This window comes from Poeciliopsis prolifica, unplaced genomic scaffold (assembly GCF_027474105.1).
Source record: "Poeciliopsis prolifica strain line A6 unplaced genomic scaffold, Auburn_PproV2 SCAFFOLD057, whole genome shotgun sequence".
NCBI lineage: Eukaryota > Metazoa > Chordata > Actinopteri > Cyprinodontiformes > Poeciliidae > Poeciliopsis > Poeciliopsis prolifica.
In genome coordinates, this window is record NW_026562432.1 from 3,051,310 (window position 1) to 3,073,767 (window position 22,458).

Genomic DNA, 22,458 nt, shown 5'->3' on the forward strand with positions numbered 1-22,458 from the left:
TGACAAGAATACACTACAAAGCCCTGCAGTTACACACTGGCACTGTGTGTGTGTGTGTGTTGTGTGTGTGTGTGTGTGTGTGTGTGTGTGTGTGTTGTGTGTGTGTGTGTGTGTGTGTGTGTGTGTGTGTGTGTGTGTGTGTGTGTAGGATGTGATATGGCTCTATCAGAATCAGTTCAGCCCGATCTGCAGTATTAAATGGACCTAATGTTCCATTTTGTGTTCTGTAGAACAAAGAGTCAGAACTGGATCACAGTGCTTCTGAAAACCTTTCACACAACTAAACAAACACCACTGTAGAAAGTATTTTCACTCAGTTTACTGACAATGCAACACCACACATGAAATCTACTCAGAGTTCAAAGCTTCAGCAAATATTTAAACCAGTGGAGTGAATCACTGAAACCAAAACCTGAAACACAACTTATGAATTTGTAACTCAAGACAGCTGGACACCCGTTGCAACATGTCTGAATCTAATTAATCGGTCATCACCTATCACACGTTAGTGAAATATTTTGTTTTTCTCATTTGAAATATTCAGAACCTTATGAACTGAACTGTTTATTGTTGGAAGGAGGATCTGTTCAACCCTGATCAAACAATGTGTTGTCATTTCGTACCGCAGTTATCTACTTTAACAATTTGTCTTTATAGTTGAAATATATTTCATGAAAGATGAGAAATAATTATGAAACTGTAATTTGTGACATTCTATTTCTTATAATTGTGACTTTGTGACCTTTGATCAAACCACCATAATCCTGACCTGGTAGGTATTATTTGTTAAAGTCATATAAATATGTCACGTGGTTTGTACAAAATGAGAATCCTGAGTCAGAAACAAACAAAATTAAAAAAGAGCAACTGGTGTGAAGCAGTAGCAGTGTGCAGCAGGGGGTTATGGGTAACGGCAACACTGTTCTTTAGCATCATCGACACTTAAACGACACGCTGATTAAATTCACAATACAGGTGGAGCTAAAATGCTGCTAGTAAACAGCAAAACTTATCAGACACCATTTGCTAAATGAATCACCAATTTATGAATAGTGTGGCATTAAAACCCCAATGCACAGTGTAAACAACATTCATGTCAGAAACAACAAAGTCAGAGAATATGTGAAAACGTTTAAGGCTGCAGGTGGAAAAGCAGCAGTGCTTCACATTACTCAGAGGTCAGAGGTCATGGGTCTCCCTGGTTTTCTAACGTTCAGCTGTTTCCAGCACATTTCTTACATCACAGTGCCCCCGTCAGGTCCGGCTTCAGGCTTTGGGTTCAAGGATCAGAACCACCACACAACGTCTGGAGGCTGATTTGAAGAGAAGTCAAGTAGTCTGATTCTCTTCTCTCAGGTTAACGTCACTCTCCAATCCAGCCATGAGCAAAAATGCAGAAGCAGCTGTGGGATTCTAGTTTAGCAGAGTGGTGAAAAAAGTGGAGCTAAAAATTAGATATGGCATAAAATTATTAGGGGGGAATTTTCCTGTAGAGCTGCAGTTAGTTATTTTTATCAAAAAAAGGTGTAAAAATAGGCATTCTTTAAGCAAATATAAAAACAGACACACAAACAGTGACCAATAGAGAAATATTTCTAGTTGGATATTAAAGAGAAATGCTTTAGGAGAAAATAAAAAGAATGGCAGTGCTTTAAAGCTTGTTTACCCCAACAAGTGATTCCACTGAAAACTGGTAATTCAACATCAGAAAAGGCATAAAGGCATCCAACAATGTGGTTGGTTGATTTAAAACACAGCTAGAAAAGTCAAAGATACGGCAGTGACATAACGGTTACAGTGTGTTGTTGATGGACCATGTGTCTAATCAACTTTTCATGACCAGCAAAGATCCTGTTCTTGGTGTGAGCAAACATTTATAGAATAAAAATAGAGTTGATGTTTTTTTTAAAAGCTGGTTCCATTGATCGTTTGAAGGCAGTCAGGAGAAAACTGATAAAACCCGTCAGAACAGACCAATGACCCGAAGCTACTTTGAGTTAGCAGCAGCTTAAATGCCATATCTCTGGTGAATGCGTTGCTACATAAGGTGTCTAGAGGTGAAAAGCTCAGGCCACAGACATTAAAAGAAATCTAGCTGCAGATTTTTTATACTGCTTGTCTATGTTGTTAAAAAAACATGTCAGTATACGTACAAAACACAAATACTAACAATTACAGAAGGTAAAACACTCACTGCTCAAAAATTCTCAATAGAACCCATCTTCAAAAAAATCAGAATTATCCCTTTAGAAATAGACCATTGTATAGTCTGTGAAGTATTTCTCAAAAGGTGACCTGGGATTTCTTTATTTAGACATAAATATGTTATTTCAACCACAGTCCCTGTAAGATGATTCTAGTAAACAGCTGTGGCTGTTAGGAAACTCCCTTACTGGAAACAAAATCCACACATACAAAAAATGTTTTTTATAAATACCGAAGAGGGATTGCTCCTCCTGAGACAACATGTAATAAACAGCTGAAGTGTTGGCATTCTCTGTGAGCGACTTGTGTGATCTATTTTTTAAGCCAACTAGTGCAGAATGATTGTGTGAAACACTCCCAGACCAACAACCCGGACTCTCAGTACCGGCGGCTCAGTCCAAACCATGAGCCTCATCACAGTGTGAGGACAGACACGACGCAGCTTGAAAGCAGTGAGGCACTACAAGAGTTATGTGCAAAAAAGACTTTTCCCTCTCAGTAGGATATAAAGTATGTAATAAAACAAAAAATGTACACTGTACAATACATCTACTTTTGATTAGAAGTGAGAGTACGAAAGTGTAAGAATGCAGGTGCTGTGTTGAGGCTAAAACTGTTCAGACAGCAGCTCACACAGCCGCTGAGATACGGACTCCTTACTGGTCCGCAAGGTGAGGCGGTACATCTGGAAGAAACAGAAATGAATCAGCCAGTTAGCATCTGTATGATGGTCCCAACAGGAATGTTCATTCAGTTCAAATCTGTTAATTTCTGTAGCATCTATTTGCTACAAATGTCATTACAAGGAACTTTATGAGACAATCAGATTCAATTCAATGGACATGATGACACCTGTATGTCAATCCAACCGGCTCTTGATCCCAGCTTTACCCCAAACATTTAAAGCGCAGGATAAAGTTTGTTCCAAAACCCAAACAAAGTTTGGAAAAATTGAAAAGATGGAGAAATGGCAGCAGCTGAACACTGCGACATGTAGCCGCAAGTGAATCTATTCAATACATCATGTATTGATGATTTTCTCATCAATACATTTTATCCTTAAATCAAAGACTAATGCATCGTGCTGGGTCCAGAATAATAAATGTGAGCTGTGGCCTCAAATAGGAACAGTTTCTTTGCAAAGCAGTAACTTTTCAGACAGGTGGTACAAATATCCACACAGCCTGTTACAATGTTATGTGTGAAAGCCGGACAGAGCAGGTCCACACTACTGACAACACATGTGAGTTCAGACCCATCTTGCAGTGGGGTCATCCCTGGTACTATTCACATTTTGACATGTTACAAACACAAACATCAAAGCAATTTAAAGGGATTGTGAGTGACTGACCAGCAAAGTAGTACACAATTATAGAACATGGAATTTTGTTCAATTGTAAACCATGTGTCATTTTCTTCCCAATTCAATTCTGTCACCTTATGAAAAACAATGAAACACATTTTTCAAAGCACAGCCTTTATTTCAGTGTGTTTACCTGTGCTTGTGTGTTGGGCTCCAGCCTGAGCAGGCAGCCCACCTGAGTGGTCTTAGTGTGGATGATTCCAGCGCCAACGAAGTTCGCCGGATTAGGATCCACACCGTCCAACAGAGCTACACCGAAACCTAACAGCTGGAGGAGTGAAAGCAACAGAACACAGAGAAGTAAGTCAACTGGATTCATTAAAACTCCACAAGAACAACAGCAACATAAAGCTAAAGTCAGATTGCATGTTTATTGAGTCATGGCTAACACTGAGCTCAGCCACAGATAGTTCACACTGACACAAGGGTTCACTGTTTACCTTGGCTTTGGTAACATCTGTGTCCATCTGGTTTTTGGCTTTGAAGACTTTCTGTACCTCTTGTTGAGGACTGGCGACACCAAAAACAAAAAAAAAAGTATCAACTTCAAAATAAAGACAGAGGCTCATAAAACCATCAAGTTTTATGAGCCTTTTCTGATATACAACTTTTCACATTAATCTGATGTAAACTGATAGTTCTGACTTTAAAAACTAAGCAGTTGAAACTACTTTGATTAAAGTAAAGTCAGGCTTACGCTCCAAGCTGCTTCCAGCGCTGGAAGAAGTCTTGGGACATCATCTCCGTGGGCTGGAAGAACTTATTCAGCATCACAGGGAGTTTGACAGCAATGTTCTGCAGTGTTCCACCATATCTGCTCATACAGCATGAAGTTTGTACATAAGTAGCTCAATAACAGAGTCAATACATAAAACAGGGGCCTCATGCATAAAGCGTGCGTGCGCACAAAAAATGTGCAGCAGCATATTTTATGCACAAGTCGGCTTACACAAATATTAACTTTGCATCAAAGTTTTTCTGTGGACAATATCAAACTACAAAGCATCAAAACTCACCTAAATACACTAAGATCTGACTGCATTCAGTGTTATTTAGACCAAGAAGCATCAAACTCGATGTTTTGTCATAATTTTAATATTTTGCTTCAACATAAACGATGAAACTAAACCGCATTTATCCTCAGACAATAAACTAACACACACAAAATAAAGAAAACAAAAGTTTGTGAAAACCTCGCTCGAATGTAAATAGTACTTTTCCTCAGTTTTTGCCTCATTAAGATGTAACGCATTGGTCTGTGCGCTGAAGTGCAAGAAATGCATCTATGGGGTCATTTCATTCTGACTGAAAAAGAAAACAGGGTTGGATCAGCAGATTAACTCCAACCTGCTGATAAAAATAATCATAGGTTTGATTATGTTCAAGGTGTGTGTGCAATCACACGTATATAAGTAGTAGTGCAAAGGTGAGCAACGTAATTGTGGAGCTTTGGCTCTGATGGAGAACATCGTCAATGGAAGGATTCAAAGGGAGTGTGTGTTCAGAGATCATATTGATCTGCTGGGAAATGTTGATGTTGGTTTATGATGTTTAGATTTCTCAGACTGATTATCCTGGAGCTCTGAGCAAAACTTAAAGAGCCGTGTGGTACCGGTCCAGATGCAGTAATCCTGCAGTCTCATCGCCTGCTTAGTGAATGAGCCTTATGGACATAAAGCATTTTACTATTTAGAATAAACGTCCACATTCCCACTCAAGACTCTCTGATATGCTGTCTTTAAGTCCTGGCTCAATGCGCTACTGTTAAAACAGGCATTTGCAGAATCTCTCTATGCGTCCTCAAAGCCTCTTTTAAATAAAATATATAATTATTATCAGTATAAATACTTATACTGCTTCAAACAATGATGTTGCCATGGTTATTTCTACATGTGGTGGCAGACTTCTGGGTATTTATACTAATTAAATATGTATTTATGGAAGCGACAAGGTGGACCAGCAGCTGCGCTCTATTTCCTGCAAATTAGGATTTATAAAAGAAAAGTGTGCAGCCACGTATGTGCATGAGTATGGCTTTATGCATCCAATTTTTTTTTGTGCGCCGCACTTTTCAAAATTTTTCCGAACAGCAAGTTTTAGTGTGAAAACTGCGCACTCTTTTGCATGAGGCCCCAGATCTGTACCGTCTTACCAACCTGAACTGAATGTTGAGGACAGGAGCATCTGAGAAATCAGACACACACTCGATGTTGAGGATCTGCTGGACCTGAGCTCCAGCCTCAATCAGCGGGTCTACTGGCTTTTCCTGGACATTCAGCTGTAAAGCTGCTGGTCAAGGATTCCACAGACACTCACAGAACCAGCAGGAACAAACAGCTGAAAGATGCACTAAAACCGAAGAAAAACATCCACCCAAAGCAAACTGCTACGTTCCTCCCATTAGATAATCACTGCAGGGTGGAAACGTATTTAACTGAAATAGAGAGTCGTTGTTAAAAACAACAGGGCAACTGTTGTTTTGAGACAAGAATCCCGCACAGAAACCATCTTAGGAGATTACTGCTCCCTTGGCTGGGCAGCTGTGGAGTAAAGCAGAGGATATGAGAGCTGAGGACGTCATTACTGCTCACTGAGGTGGAGAAGCTCAGGAACTGTGTGGAGGTCTTGTTGCCATAGAACACATGCATGCGACCTGCAGCGAGACAGAAAGTAAAACATTTCATTCACTCTCCTCCAAACACATTTCAATCTCTCACATAAACTTGTAATCTTAAATGAGAGTTTAACAGAGAAGTGAACAGTGCAGAGGCTCACCCAGGTTCTGCCGGTACTCAGACTTCAGTCCAATCTGGAGAAGCTGGTTCTCGAAGATAACACCATTGTTTTTGCACACAAACCTGAAATATTAACAATTAGCAAATTGTTAAGATTTGTAACAGTGCTCAGTTATTAATACGGTGAGTTATCTTCTGTCAAAGATAAATCTAATGGTCTGTATGAAGGAGCTTGTATAAACAATACAATGTTTTGTATTGTTTATAATTTTTCATGGTACATGACTTTCATTTATTGTCACAAAACCTTCTTCATGTGACTGAAGAGATGTATTACAAGTCAGAATGTTTGTCATTGTATCAGTGGGATTGTTGTGTAATACATTCAGTCATTAAGTTACCTAAAAAAACCGTAATAAACAATTCTTATCGTCACGTTTAGTCATTAGATGAGCTGTGGTTAGTGTCACCTGGGAAAGTGTTCATCTGAGCCCTCTGTGGGTGCAGCACTGCTAAAGTCAGAGAAGACATCCACCAGCAGGCTGGCTCCTGAGGACGGGGCTGAGTTCACACTCAGGTTGTCAGTGAAGTTGTGGCTGGAAACCTGCAGGACAAACACCATTAGATCACTGATCATATATTCTGATAAACATCCTGTATATTCAGATCTTCTTTTTAATGTTTGTGCTTCCATCAGTTCAGAGGCTGCAGTGATTTGAACATGACTGGATCAGTTTGACACAGCGGTAGTTTGGAGCTTACAAATGTCTCATAGTGTCCTTCAGCAGATGTTAGAGAGGCTTTTGTAAAACTATTTCAAACCATTTCTAAGGACTTTTTAAAATCCATTTCCAAACCAGTTTCTGGGGCATTTTTAAAAGTTTTTTTTCCCAAGATGTTTTAGCTGCATACAGTCACATTCAGTGAATTACAACAGGTGTTCCACTGAGGCTCATTAGTCAGACCTTCAGGAAAAAACAACCTTCAGGCAGGACTGGACAACAGATCAAGACAATGCATATCGCAACAGACATATCAATAATACCAATAGATAATACATCTGATAGAATTTTCAGTAATTTCACTGAACTCCGATCCAGAACCACACAGCATTCTGGGAGATGTAGGCAGAGGAAAGACTTTAGCTGCTCAGTTTCTCATGGACAGTTAAGAAAGTCCCTCTGTCTCTCTGGCTGTGTCTGGCCCTCTTTCCTATTGGGAGTTGAACCTTCACCTTTCATTCAGCTGAGGAACCGCTCCCTGCTGCAGGTAATCATCCCCACAGCATAATCCTGGCACCACCATACTTCCTCATGGGAATGCCCAGTCAACGGTAATGTACAGTGTTAGTTAAATTTAGATGTGCATGCTTGTTATTATGCCTTTTTATCTTTTTATTTTGTACTTAGGTCATACTTAAATTAAACGTACACTAAGACACGTCTCTCTCAATCAATAAAGTATTTTCTATTGTTCTGTTCTATTCTAGATTTCCACCATAAAGATTTTCTTTGTTCATGTGACCTTACTGTATTTCCAGTTCTCAGATGTTTTTCATTTTGAAGAACCCCCACATGCACAGAGAGAACATGCAAATTCATGCATAAAGAGCCCAGGTTGGAATTCAAACCCAGGACCTTCTTGTTGCTAGGCAACAGGAACAACTGCTCCTCCTTGGGAGAAAATGCAAACTGCACTGAAAATGTAAACATGTCATGTACCATGGTTTTGGTGGGGAGCATGGTGGTGCTGGAGGAGGGATGGGGTCTGTCTGTGGAAATGAGCTCTTCCAACAGAAACTGAGGAGGCTAGGCACAAAAAAGAAGAGGAGAGGAGCAGAACAATGGAAAGGTAGAGACTGAGGATACAGAGGAGAACGATGGAAACCCAGGAGGAGGACAGGACAAAAACACTGTGGATTCAGATGAAGCGTCTATATTCTTCTGATTTAGTCATGATGCTACCTTGCTGGCCACTTCGGCATCCTCAGGGTGTTCACTGCTGCCGTTGACATTCTTTCGGGAATCATCCATGTCGGGCAGTTTGCTGGAACCCTTCTTCTTCTTCAGCTTGGCCAGGATGGACGACTCTCTCTCTGGGAATGGAGGCATTTCTTCTAACACGGTGGCCTGGGGGCAGAGAGAAAACGACGCTAAACCCACAGGAACTGACCGACAAACGCTCTGCCTACAACCTGAGGAAACTTTGGAAACTTCATGTTTCTTTGGAAACTTAAAAGCTTTTCAGCAAAACTGAAACACCGAGTTCCATTAGATAAAGAATTAAAATCCACATTTTTCAAATGATTTAAATGGATCTTATGTGTTTTTGCTTGATGATTTTGATGATGGCATTGGACAACATGTAATGTTTGTTGCTTGTTTCAGAACTGAAGACTGCATGATGTTTTAATAATGCAAAGCACTCTGATCTGCTTTGTTGCTGAGATGTTCTACACACTTAAATTTGATTTGACTTCATGTTTCTGAAGAGAATTGTGAGCAACAGATGTCCTCAGGATCTGCTCAGGTTGTGGCATGCTGACAAACTTCTACCAAAGACCGGAGTTTGAAACTGAATCAAAATTATGCATCAATAAAGTCTTAGTATAAGAGTGTTCTCATAAATTGAACTAGTTTATTTCAGCTATACTTTAAAAAATATGTATTTTTGCCTCTTTTTTATTACTGACTCAACATGTGAGTCTAATTGTACCAGATACAGTTAGGGCCAGAAATATTTGGACAGTGACACAGGTTTTGTTATTTTAGCTGTTGACAAAAATATGTTCAGAAATACAATTTATATATAGTATGGGCTGAAAGTGCACACTCCCAGCTGCAATATGAGAGTTTCCACATCCAAATCGGAGAAAGGATTTAGGAATCATAGCTCTGTAATGCAGAGCCTCCTCTTTTTCAAGGGACCAAAAGTAATTGGACAATGGACTCTAAAGGCTGCAATTAACTCAAAAGGCCTTTCCCTCATTAACCTGTAATCAAGTAAGTAGTTAAAAGGTCTGGGGTTGTTTCCAGGTGTGTGGTTTTGCATTTGGAAGCTGTTGCTGTGACCAGACAACATGCGGTCAAAGGAGCTCTCAATTGAGGTGAAGCAGAACATCCTGAGGCTGAAAAAAAAGAAAAAAATCCATCAGAGAGATAGCAGACATGCTTGGAGTAGCAAAATCAACAGTCGGGTACATTCTGAGGAAAAAGGAATTGACTGGTGAGCTTGGGAACTCAAAAAGGCCTGGGCGTCCACGGAAGACAACAGTGGTGGATGATCGCCGCATACTTCCTTTGGTGAAGAAGAACCCGTTCACAACATCACTGAGGTCCAGAACACTCTCAAGGAAGTAGGTGTATCTGTCTCTAAGTCAACAGTAAAGAGAAGACTCCATGAAAGCAAATACAAAGGGTTCACATGTAGATGCAAACCATTCATCAATTCCAAAAGTAGACAGACCAGAGTTAAATTTGCCCAAAAACACCTCAAGAAGCCAGCCCAGTTCTGGAAAAGTATTCTATGGACAGATGAGACAAAGATCAACCTGTACCAGAATGATGGGAAGAAAAAAGTTTGGAGAAGAAAGGGAACGGCACATGATCCAAGGCACACACATCCTCTGTAAAACATGGTGGAGGCAACGTGATGGCATGGGCATGCATGGCTTTCAATGGCACTGGGTCACTTGTGTTTATTGATGACATAACAGCAGACAAGAGTAGCCGGATGAATTCTGAAGTGTACCGGGATATACTGTCAGCCCAGATTCAGCCAAATGCTGCAAAGTTGATTGGACGGCGCTTCACAGTACAGATGGATAATGACCCCAAGCATACAGCCAAAGCTACCCAGGAGTTCATGAGAGCAAAAAGGTGGAATATTCTGCAATGGCCAAGTCAATCACCAGATCTTAACCCAATTGAGCATGCATTTCACTTGCTCAAATCCAGACTTCAGACGGAAAGACCCACTAACAAGCAAGACCTGAAGGCTGCGGCTGTAAAGGCCTGGGAAAGCATTAAGAAGGAGGAAACCCAGCGTTTGGTGATGTCCATGGGTTCCAGACTTAAGGCAGTGATTGCCTCCAAAGGATTCGCAACAAAATATTGAGAAAAAACTTTTTTGTTTGGGTTATGTTTATATGTCCAATTACTTTTGAGCTCCTAAAATGTGGAGTGTTTGTAAACAAATGTGTACAATTCCTACATTTTCTATCAGATATTTTTGTTCAACCCTTTAAATTAAACGTTACAATCTGCACTTGAATTCTGTTGTAGCGGTTTCATTTCAAATCCAATGCGGTGGCATGCAGAGCCCAACTCACGAAAATTGTGTTACTGTCCAAATATTTCTGGCCCTAACTGTAAATGTCACAAGTGGGAAAAATTATAAAATAATTTGTTGTCTCACATTAGTTGTCTCAATGTGAACAAAACAAAGTTTTGTTCTCTATGTGAACAGAGTTTTGTTCACATTGCAGAGAAACTGAAGTAAATTCACACTATTCTGATGACGCCCTAATAAAGCAGAGGAACATCCACCCTCACTGTATAATCCTGAGTCTTAAAGCTTCAGGTTAGCTGAATGATGTGCTTGCTGACCAGTATGTCAGTGCTGGCGATGCAGCTGAGCCTCAGGTACTCCACTGCCCTCTGCTGGAGCTCCACATCGGCGTTGCGAAGCTGGCTGTCTGAGCGGAGGACATCTTGGATTATGCCTTTCACCTCTGGAAACAAGTTGATGAACTTGATGTACGCGGAGAGCAGCAGGGCCCGGGTCGGCACCGAGCACAGGTGGAACTTGGAGTGAAGCAGGTTGAACTGGACCAGGGGGCTGCAGAGAAACAGGTCATGAGGAGCTGAACCTTCAAAGATTACAAACGTCTGGTCAGAAGCATTGTCAATTTTCAGCACCTGGAGCGAGGGTCACCAGCAATCAGATTTCCAAACTCTCCCAGAATGTAACCACCCACTTTCACTAGATTCTCATGACAGGCTGGAGCCTGAAGGGCCTGCACACATTCACATGGAGAGGAACAACAGTTTCTGTCAGGTAAGAAAAAACACACTAACACAAAGTGCGTATCCAACTAAAGATACAACCTTGGTCTAATCAGATCTAATAAAACCTGAATTCAACAAGCACTCTGTTCTGTTGGACAGTGATTTTTACCATTATGCAGTTTGTTCACTGGCTGTGTCTGGCCAGTGAACAATCTACCTTTAAAATGGTGGATTCAATTCATTTTAAGAAGAAATGCGCAAATCAGTCAGATGTCGCTGACATGATGAACAGGTAAAATAATAAAAAATCTAATTTTATGATAATTATTTAGGTTACTCAGCCCTCAGATGTTTGACTACTTTTTTTGCTTTACAAATCAATTGTGGTCAGCAAAATTTGGCTTTTTTGTCAAAAAAAAAATAAACTAATAAAAAAATTCTTTAATGTCATAGAGAAAACTGATGTCATCAAAATAATAAAAAATATTTTACACCCCTATGGTATTAAGTATTAAGACAGTATCAAATAACCTTATGGGATAATCTTTCTTTCATTAAAACTGAGAAGTCTTGGTCTGATATAATATCAGACCAAGACTTACTTCAGTTTGTAAACTTCTGGTTTCAACAGTACTTATCATAATACATATGACTATTCTAGCAATGATGATATTGATTATCATTAATTCACATTTTACTGACATTTTCTTTTGACTTCAGACTGAATCTAGAAAGTATTCAAAGCCCTTCACTTTTTCCATGTTTAGTGATGTTACAGTCTTGTTCCAAATTATGCTAAATTAATCTCGTTCCTCAAGCTTTTAGTGGAAATATTGAATCAATAATTCAGATTATATTATTAGACGCCTGTCAGACGAGCTTCCTCTGGAGTACGCATAGAAAAAAACCAAGTGAAGTGAATGTTATTATTGAAGACATGAATCACAGTTCCCACCTCAAACACGGTCTTGGCAGCATAGCCTTGGACGTCGTCCCGGTTGATGACGATCTGGATGACTCGGTACCACACCTCCTCGCTCACATAGTCGCCGGCAATGCGGATCAGGTTGAGGATGGTGTCCACATACCAAGTGTAATCTACCGCATACTTCTCGGCCAGGATGGCCACCTTCAGCACCTGTGGGCGACAATGCAGAGGCTGAGGAGAACTTCTCACGCCGAGACTCAAAGCTGAGCATGTGTGTGTTGATGGCCTACAATCTCCTCTCTGATTGAGTAGTCTGCCGTCTCCAAGTAGCTCAGCATCTCCGCTACAATCTGCTTGGAGTTGCTGCGGTCACACATGGCGTAGAGAAGGTCGACGGCCCGCTGGCGCACGCTCACATCTCTCTCAGTCTGCACACACATACCAAGCAGAGATGTGGTAGACGTATGACTACCATATGACTTTAGGAAAGAAACATGATTGGCCACACTGAATGAAAGAAGAAAGGAAACACTCCATTTATGTTTTTGATGACAACAACATAACATAATGTAAACCTAAAAAAAGTTTAAACACTGCCACCTCCAAAACCAGCTGCAATAAACAGAACTGTGAAAACTGTCCTGTTCTCTCTTTACTGTCTTTGCAGATAAATCAAATGTTCTTTCAGTCATTACTGCAACTGAAGGTCTGAGAATTCAAAAAGTCTCCCAGTATAACTATTTAGGATTTTTAATTGATAATTCTTTGTCATTTACTTCCCATATTCAACAGGCTGTGAAGAACCTGAGATTAAAATTGGGATTTTAAATCAGGATCAGATCTTATCTTTATGGTTGATACTTTTATGTCTGTGTTGGACAGTGGAGACATTTTATCCATGCATGCTTCTCTTATGTCTTTCTTCATTGGACACAGTTCATCATGGAGCCTGAAGATTTCTGAAAGGTGGGTTTTATCCATCACTGTACAATATATACAGTAACTGGGATGGATGAATAGACCTGGCCACTCGACTCCTCCATTATAAGACCACACTCGGATTTCTACATTCATATTTGTTGAGAAACAGAAAAAGTCCACCAGAGAACACTCTGTGAGAACTTTTTTTTTTTTTTACTTTCAGTGCCTAAAGTCAGAACTGAACTTACATTCATCTTCTTGGAACCAGTTGCAGTACTGCATAAACTTAAAGGTGATGTTGTCACAAAAAATTTTTAAGGTTGATCTCTGATTTTGAGAAGGACTCATCTGTCTACAAATGTGTTTTTGTTGTTTTTCTAAGGTTTTAGCAGCTCTAGTAGTCCTTATTTGAAAGTAGTCAGACAAAAAGCAGGTTGGAAAAGAAAAGGAAGACATACGGCAAAGGACATCAAGTCACATGCTCTTCACTATTCATAACTCTCTAGACTTGAGTAAATACACTAGAGTTCATTTCCATTCTGCAGTGTGATATGTTTAAAGACCATTAAATTGCCTCATAGCTCAACAGTATTGATCCACATTCATATAATGGCGGTTTATAATTTCAACAACTTATTACTGTGCATATTAATTATTTATAATGCACAATAGTCCATAATCTCCAGTCAATCAGTAATAGGAATCTTAGTCTCATGTTTCATCCAGATTATTGCAGAGCTTCTAAGTAGAGTTTATTTGGTTTGATTTACTTGATGGATTCATATTGATTCTCTCACTGTACAGTAAACAGGTATATAACAAAAAATGTAAATGTTGTGAAAATGTTCAGTATTTCAGAAACTAAATCTCATACATCATGTAGATTCACTGCACATAGAGTCTTTCTTTCTTGTAATTCTGATGATTATGACTTTCAGATAATATAAAACCAAAATGGATAGAAAATTAGAATGTTAGCTAAATAAATAAAACTGAGCTTCTGAAAAGTATATTCATTTCTATGGACTCAATACTCGATTGTTTTTTTTCTTGCATGAATTACTACATGAATACAGCATGAAACATTTCTGCTTTCCATTCTTAACAGGCATGGAGAGGTCCACACTGATGGGGTCGTCACATTTCCTACCAGAGGTCCAGAAACTCACCTTTAGGGCGTTGATGACAGTTTCGATGTGCGTCTTCACGGCTTCGTGTGAGAACTCGGAGCTGGCCAGCGTGCACATGCTCTCCAAGGCCAGGTAACGGAGGTTAGTTTCTCTGTGCTGCAGGAATTGGCCCAGCTGGTTGCAGGCTCGTACCAACAAGTTGGGTTCACTGAGAGAAAACAAAAAAAGAACAACAGGATGTACTCAGATCTTCATGCACTGAATTGGACTCATCTGTCTACAAATGTGTAGACAGATCTGACACTAATATACAACATACTAATATACACTTTGCTCTTATTGCAGTCCAGGTGTAATACTCTTACTCATCTATAGTTAGTACTATATTGTAGCGTCATTGACTTGAGGATTTGGTCCTCAACATGTAGAGACAGCATTGTTAAACATCTCAGTTCCTCCTAGGTAACTGAGCAGGTTAAGAAGCAGATAGTGACCAACCTGTCATGGTGGATGATGAGGGCAATGGCTTCAAAAAGAACAGAGTTTTTTGCATTGGAGTGCTGCACCTTCTTGGACTTAGGCGGCTCCTGGGCTTTATTAAGGATGGTCTCCAGACACTCGGTCAGACGACTTCGCAATGACGCGTCCTCTGCAACAACCAGTCAGATTACTTTAAAATTCCGACGGTAATGTGTTAATGTTCTTAAGCAGGTTGGCACGAATGCATAGGGACTGTTTGGTTATTTTTAACAAAAAATAAGTTTTATCCCAATTATTCATTGCTTTATGGTGGCGTACCAGGTGGAGGGTAGCACTGCAGCAGGCGCAGCAGTTTGACAGACAACCATGGAGCAGCAACAAAGTAGTAGGTATAGTCCTGCAGATCGATGGATGCAGAGGTCACAATCTGTAAGACAGGAAGTTGGAGATGGTGAAGTTAGGCCTGAGATGGTGCAGAGCGCCATGAGGGGCAGCAGAGCCGTACCCACCCTACTGAGCCTGGCCACAGCCAGGGACACGGACGTCTTAAAGTCATCTGGACTCTTCTGGGACAGGGTGGTGATGAGGCTGGTGGCTGCTGTGACTACTCCCTGAGAAGGGGAACACACACACAAGCACACTACTTTGGGATACAAATGGAGACTGTTTCTTTACACTTTTACTTTTTCTTAAAACAGTGAAAAAACTTTAGACCCCAAAAGGTATTTGTTTTTCAATAACACATTCTGATTTCACAGTAAATATGGGAAATCAGCAAATGATGGAGGCCAGGCCACTGTAGAAAAGAAACGAAAATATGGTGGCCACAAAGAAGTACATTTATGCCAAAAAAGATCTCTCCAGATGAATTTTTCATATTGTCACTGTTGGACACTAATGGTATAAGTCATTTAATCAAAAAGGGATTTTTTATGTCTGATACATTTATGGGAAAGAAAGATATGATGGTTTTTTTATTTTTCTCTTTTAACCAAAATTTCTTTGGCACTTAGGCCATTATATTAGGAAAGTGACACTGTTTATGACAAAAAAGTGGATCTTTTCTGTTGCTAAAAGGCATAACTTTTTAAGAACAAGCAGATAATTTTTCATAGTTAAAGGCATAAATTTACAACACTAAATCTAAGATGTGGTCAGACACTTGCGACAAATCAGCCAAAAGTTCCTTAAAGTTTAATTGGTAAATAAAGCTTATCTTTAAATATATAATTTAAGTTCAGAGTGCATTGTGAAGTAATGCTCTTATTGTGAATGAGATAAAAGAAGTGATGTCTCAGTTCATCAGCTGCATTTGCAAACTAAAACACTAAGAGACTGGCTCTAGCCAAAAGCTTTGTAATGTTGCTACATGCAGATCTTCGACTACACAGCTGCTGGTCCAAGACCTCTGACCGATTTGTAACCAAGGTAACCAGGTAACCAGGCAACCAGGATGTTGCACAGCCTGCTTATGTTTGGCTGAATGTTAATCGACCTTAGTCATCAGAGAGCAAATGGCTGACGTAAGTTGAAGTTTTGTTCCAGCATGTCGTGCAGTCAGATACATATCTTCATAAAGCCTTGTGTCTGGGACAATGTGTGTGTTTCACTTTCAAGCCTATCCCGATTTGTAAATAGCACAGACCCTAAACACAGCTGTAGTGATGTTCTGATTCTGAAGCAGAAAACTAGCACAGGTCTTACCAGGTGCTGATCATTGAGCAGGTGGACGACCCGTGCTGTCCACTCCCCCATAGGCACCAGGTCAGGAGAAGTCCTGTTGAGCCGCAGCAGACACAGCGCAGCGCTCTGCTTCACGCTGTCCATGGTGTCCCTGGAAATAAAAATCATCTCTTCAACATGAGTCATACTAACACAGAGACAAGCACTGGAAAAGCTTAGTTAGTGTGAAACATGATCTCCTCCAACATCTACTAACACCAGCGTGGCAACCAACAACCTTCCAGGAAGAAAACCAGGGAGAAGTAGTGTGTCTATATGTCCTACTGATTTGTAATTTGAATTTAACAATAAACATATTTAGGTGGGATTAAGGTCAAGAGCTCAACACATAGGAAGCAATGTTGCTCACTTTCCACTCATTTCCTGTGGAACTTGCATAGGACTAAAACAATTCATCAGTTTAATCCTGATGAACTGGTCACTGAAATAGTCATCAACTAACTTAGTAATCGATTAATCGTTGCCTGGCAGATACAGACACAGATGCAACTCAGATAAAAACCCTCTTTGTTTGTAAATATTATCTTTTATCCAAAACTCCTCACGTTGCAGTTTAAGCTTCACCTGGCTCAAGTTCTCTAAATCGTCAGAATAATTAATTACTAAAATAATCATTAGCAGAAGCCCAGACTTGTGTGATGAGGTGAAAGTCGCTTGCTCCCTCAAGCCAAGTGACTGGTGAAATTTAAATCGTCTACATGTAAATGTGAACTCAAGCTAACTACAAAACACAAAAGTTCAAAAATGTCCAACTTTAATTGCTGTGTCGAGCTCAAAGGTGTCCAGCCCATCTCTCTGTGTGATACACACTGCTACTGTTCTATAACACATGGAATTCTGCATCTACATCAAAATGTTTAATTTTGGTTTTTGTCTGCTTAGAGCATCTTCTTCCAAATATTGACCTTTTCTAACACATGACTTGAGGCAAACTGCAAATAAAATTTCTACAGGCCTGTGGGGAGCAGGAGACCCAGAGCCTTCACCGGGTTATCACCCAGTGCAGCGACAGACAGACCGAACATAGTTAACAAGTCTTAGACGTCTCCTGAACGTTTTCCCAGAGCTGTCTTCTGTGAGACTTGTCTTTTAGAATTTTGCAACATGAATCAGCCAGAAAACTCTTTCTAGCATCAAATTAGAATAAGCAAGTGTGAAAGACTAGAATATTAATATCAGTTTTTGTTTATGAATGAATAATTTTGTACAAACCCTGCCACCAAGATTCTGGGAATCTCTGAAGCAAAAGCCTCGGCCATCTCTCTGCTCCCCACGTTAGCGATGCAGTGCAGAGCCAGGTTCATGAAGGTCGGGTTGCGGCTGGCGAGGTCGTTCTTGATGGCGTTGTTGATCAGACGGATGAGGTCACTGTTGGAGTTCACCAGCACGGAGATGAACAAGTAACCCTGAAAAAGCAGGAAGTAGCACCAGATGACAGACACATGAATGAGTCAAAACATTCTGAAAATCCTCTTTGTCTTTATTTGTCCTGATTGTGGTTCCTAAACCAGCTGGACCCGCCATGGCAGATGGTGGATTGATGCTGCTCAGTTGTCCAATCAGAGCTGAAACAGCAACAAGTATTCTACTGATGTAGGAAGAAAACATCATCTTAAAGGATTTATGCACTGCTGAACTTCTGAAGATGTTCTCTGATGTTCTTTAACATTATTAGTGGATGATCTCACTATGACAGTACTTTTCTAACCAATACAAATCAAGTGCTCAATACATGTGAGGAAGTGCTGCGGAATCAAATTAATTTTTACGTCTGCACCATGGACTGCGCCTTCTGTCAACCCTACAGTTTTAAAGCATAAATATGACTTTTAAAAGTACGTAAATCTGACCTTGCAAATACATTCACAGAAGATTCCATCAAGTTGTTATGTATTAAATAAAGATGTGATCAACAGCACCGCCGGAGGATGTGCTTCGTCTTTGACATGTCATATTGTTTGATCCAGTCAGACTGAGCTGTGAGGTAAAAACAATTAAAAGAAAGAAATACATACAATTTGCTTTTCGGTGTATTTGTTGGAGCTAAGGAGATTGACAGCCTCCATGTGTCCAAAGTCGATATCGTGGCCCAGAAGGAAGATGAAGAGCAGTTTGCACACATATTTCTTTTTGCTGTAGCCATCCAAAGCCTTGTCTCCTATCATAGCAACACAGAAAACATAAATTAACGTGAAGTGTCTTTGAAAAGCTTAATATTTCATTTTTGGAATGATCAATTATTAATTAACAATGTATGAAAACATCATTATATTTTAAAAACAGTGATAAACCCTGGTGGCTCAGGATATCAAAGCTTCAGCCTAAACCTAAGCTAATATGATTTTTTCCTGTGAGACTTTCACACTGTGGCATAGATAAAACTCAACACAATGGCAGAGTGCATCCCTTCAGCTTTGAGCAGTCTGTTGTACGACTTCCTGTTCCTCAGGGTTAGAGTGTTCCAACTGATCACTTACCTTTAAATTTGGAACGGATGTTGGCGAGCTCTTTGTTTATCCTCTTCACTTCTGCCTCCTTACTTTTACCTTCAAACAAAGAGCTTCAGTCAACCACAAATGTTTTATACGTTTTTAAAAAATGAGGCAGACTTCTTGTCTGCTCAGAATCTACTCTGAGTAAAATCTCTGAATATAGATGAACCATATGTCTGAGGTAGATATGTGCTCAATTTGGGTTAAAAAAACATGCTTACAAAGACTGTTAAAAATCAGCCTTAATTAAATTATTTCACCGTTTAATAATTTAAGAAATAAAAATAACAATAAAGAATGTAATAAAAGGTGCAGGATAGAACCCCACACTGCAGTCTTTCTGCATAGTCTGGATGTGTGTGCTCTCTGGGTACTCCTGTTGCCTCCCATTCTCCCAAAACAGGCCCTAAAGGTCTCTCTAAATCTCTCAGTTTTATGCTTTTGATAAGTTGGTCCAGCTCTGTCTATCATGGAACATGGTCTAGGAAATCTTAATTAAGAGCAGTCTTAATGGAATCAAGATAATCTAACCTGCTACAGACAACTTAAAATATCAGGTCTGAAATCATTGCTTGGAAACAACAGTGAAATCTTGTGGAACTGCAGGAATGTGTGACACCAATGTGTCTCTCACTCTCATGGAAAGAGTGACAATGCCTCTTTTAAATAAGAGATTATGACAGGAAGGCTTCTTAATATTATTTTCAAACTTATTAAGGATAATACTGCAATGTCATATTTTCCTAACTGTGAGCAGCCTGAGCAGCAAATATTTTTCAATGGTTATACTTGATGAAAAGTAATTATCTGACTTGGGGCACTTTTATAGTTTGAGGTTTGTAAAAACTAAATACTGAAAGATAAGTGAGACATTTTTTAGTTCTTTTCAATAAGGTTTTATTTACACCTGTGTGTAAACTCAAGAATTTAACAGAATTGGTGGATTTTTAGTAAATCAGTGACTCAACTCTGCAACATTTAAATGTTTAAAAAATCATTCAGAATGATAATAAAGTTTTACTTTGCTGAAAACACTTTACTGTTAAGCCAGTATAAATATTGTTCTATTGGACAGACCAGACTTGTAGCAAATCACCATGGTAACTAATGCGTTTTTTGCTGTTGTGAAACCAAATTCAGGATCAGCTTGGCTTAATTATCTGTTTAGGAAACAGCTCATGATCTGAAGGTCTTTTCCATATGTATATATATATATACATATGGAATATATATATACATATGGAATATATATATACATATGGAATATACATATATATATATATATATATATATATATATATATATATATATATATATATATATATATATATATTAATCTCCATCTTTACTTTGAATTGCCCAGTTTGACTTGCTTGTTAAGAATCACCTCTAGGCAGCGGTTTGGTCCACGCCCTAATGTTATGTTAGCCTCTTGGAGCTAACAGGTAACACCGCTGAGTAACGTTCAATACACAGCTCTCTATCTCAACGTGCAGTTTGCTTGTACAAACACTTGTTCAAATGACCTCGAAAAGAAGACACGGAGCTGGCAGAGTCCACCTGCGTTACACTGACTACTTTACATTAGCTTCATTCCGCAAAGGTTCAAAACAAACTTACAGTTCCTGATGTCTGAAATGAACACAGCCAAACCACGCATTCCATCCCCTTTAGAGACCGCGGGCATTTTGTTCACTCCGTTTTAATGCGAACTGTTTCTGAGACTAAGAAAGATACCGCAGTAATGAGGAGCAACTTTGTTAAAGTTGTTTTGCTACACAGTTAGCACTACAGGCGCTGAATAACAGGAACCAGACTGACTGCGGCTGCGTTCCATTTCGCGCAGGCTGCGATCCGCAGGGCTTCATTCCAAACATGTAGTTTATGACATTGAAGCTGCTGCTATGCTACAGAGAAGCAAATTTGACTGTGAGCACAGGACACTTGTTTTTAAAATCTTCATAATCGTTTATCATTAAGCTAGGCAAACTTTATTTCCCTTATTACAAGTTTTTGTAATAAACTTGTAATAAGGGTTCCTGCTTCAGCGAGAGGAGATCTAAATCTTGTTAAAACACAATTGTCTTTGCTTAAATGACAAAAAATGCAACAGTAAAAAAGCAACTCCTCATGAGATACATGAGTATCACCTAAGAAAAAGAGTGAGAAAATAGAGTCAGAGGGAGTCTCTTCATGCCTCTTTAAGAGATAATAAACTGTCAGAGAAATGTCAGAGCTATCATCAGCTAAAAAGAGTTTCAATCTTATTCTAAATCTGTTCTTTTTTCAAAAATATGCTCAAATCCATCCATTATTTTTCTCTGATCTTCACAACTTATACCTTTCAGAAGAAGAAGAATTTCAAAACCAAGAGAGAAATGCATGTAGTTTCCAGAACACTTGATCTCTATTGAGCAAGATTATCTCTGTGTTCGCTAAATCTTATACATGGAAAATATTTCATAGTAAAATATTTGGATGTACCATTTTAATCTTCTAAATTGTGTCATTTCGATATGCCCTGAAAAACAATAGGGTGCTTTTTCTATAAAGCTAATTAACTGCAGCATCTATTATCTACATGAATGATTTCAACATGACTGAGTGAGGTAGAAAGAGCAAAGCTTAATACAATTAACATATAAAACCAGCATGTGCTTACAGAATGACCCTGCACAGAGACAATACAGGAAAAGAAAGCACTACCACACAAAGGCACAAGCTTTCTAATTGTATCAACAGAGACTAGATGGAGCACACATCTTTTAATTAAGCTTCTTTAAATATGCTGCACCGGTCTGATTCCCCACCCAGAGAAACCTGGCAGTTAACTAGCCAGCAGTCCTGCGTCAGCCATTTTCATCCTGGGTTGTTAGTGAGGATCAGATCCGGCTGGAATTGTGTTTAGATGTACAAGGTCTCATGGAGAATCTTTTACAGACAGCCAGCTGTCTCAGGCAAATTTTAAAAAATGAGACAGACTTCTTGTCTGCTCAGAATCTAATCTGAGTAAAATCTCTGATTATAGATGAACCACATGTCTGAGGTGGATATGTGCTCATATTGGAATATGTTAGGGTGAAAGAACTTTTTTGTTTGCTCATATTTCTTTCTCCTTTCTTTTTTGGAAAGTTTCTTTTTTTTAAATTGGACGAAGTCAGTAGTCTTTACCTATATATGTAAATTATTGTTTCACTGCAAATGAAGTTCCAAAGTGGGCACAAGGATAAAATTTATTTGTAGGGCAAAATAAAAAAAAAAAAGAAACACACACACAGACTCACACTCACACTGGCTTGTTCAGACTGGATCTGACTGGCCATTGGGAGGTCTGGAAGGTTTCCTGATGGCCAACTGACCATGTGAAAAGGCCACAGACCTTGACGCCCAGGTTTGATTCTTCATAAAACTAATAAAAAGGGCATTATAAAAGTTGTTAGTGGCATTAGAAA

The 22,458-nt window shown here is 39.4% G+C and overlaps 1 protein-coding gene across 1 annotated transcript; it reads right to left on the reverse strand.

Moving 5' to 3' along the window:
- Nucleotides 1-304: 304 nt before the first annotated feature.
- Nucleotides 305-20,835, reverse strand: LOC129379372 (AP-2 complex subunit alpha-2-like). The gene is made up of 23 exons (XM_055060127.1): nucleotides 20,627-20,835; nucleotides 18,992-19,060; nucleotides 18,530-18,672; nucleotides 17,727-17,920; nucleotides 16,476-16,605; nucleotides 15,281-15,382; nucleotides 15,090-15,198; nucleotides 14,790-14,940; nucleotides 14,331-14,499; nucleotides 12,531-12,668; nucleotides 12,268-12,450; nucleotides 11,223-11,320; nucleotides 10,911-11,142; nucleotides 8,268-8,432; nucleotides 8,025-8,111; nucleotides 6,774-6,907; nucleotides 6,344-6,426; nucleotides 6,132-6,221; nucleotides 5,725-5,848; nucleotides 4,266-4,382; nucleotides 4,009-4,078; nucleotides 3,702-3,836; nucleotides 305-2,890 (listed from the first exon to the last, which is right to left on the reverse strand). Exons 1-23 carry the CDS (start codon nucleotides 20,691-20,693, stop codon nucleotides 2,813-2,815), a joined length of 2,868 nt encoding a protein of 955 aa, XP_054916102.1. The 5' UTR covers nucleotides 20,694-20,835; the 3' UTR covers nucleotides 305-2,812.
- Nucleotides 20,836-22,458: the final 1,623 nt, after the last annotated feature.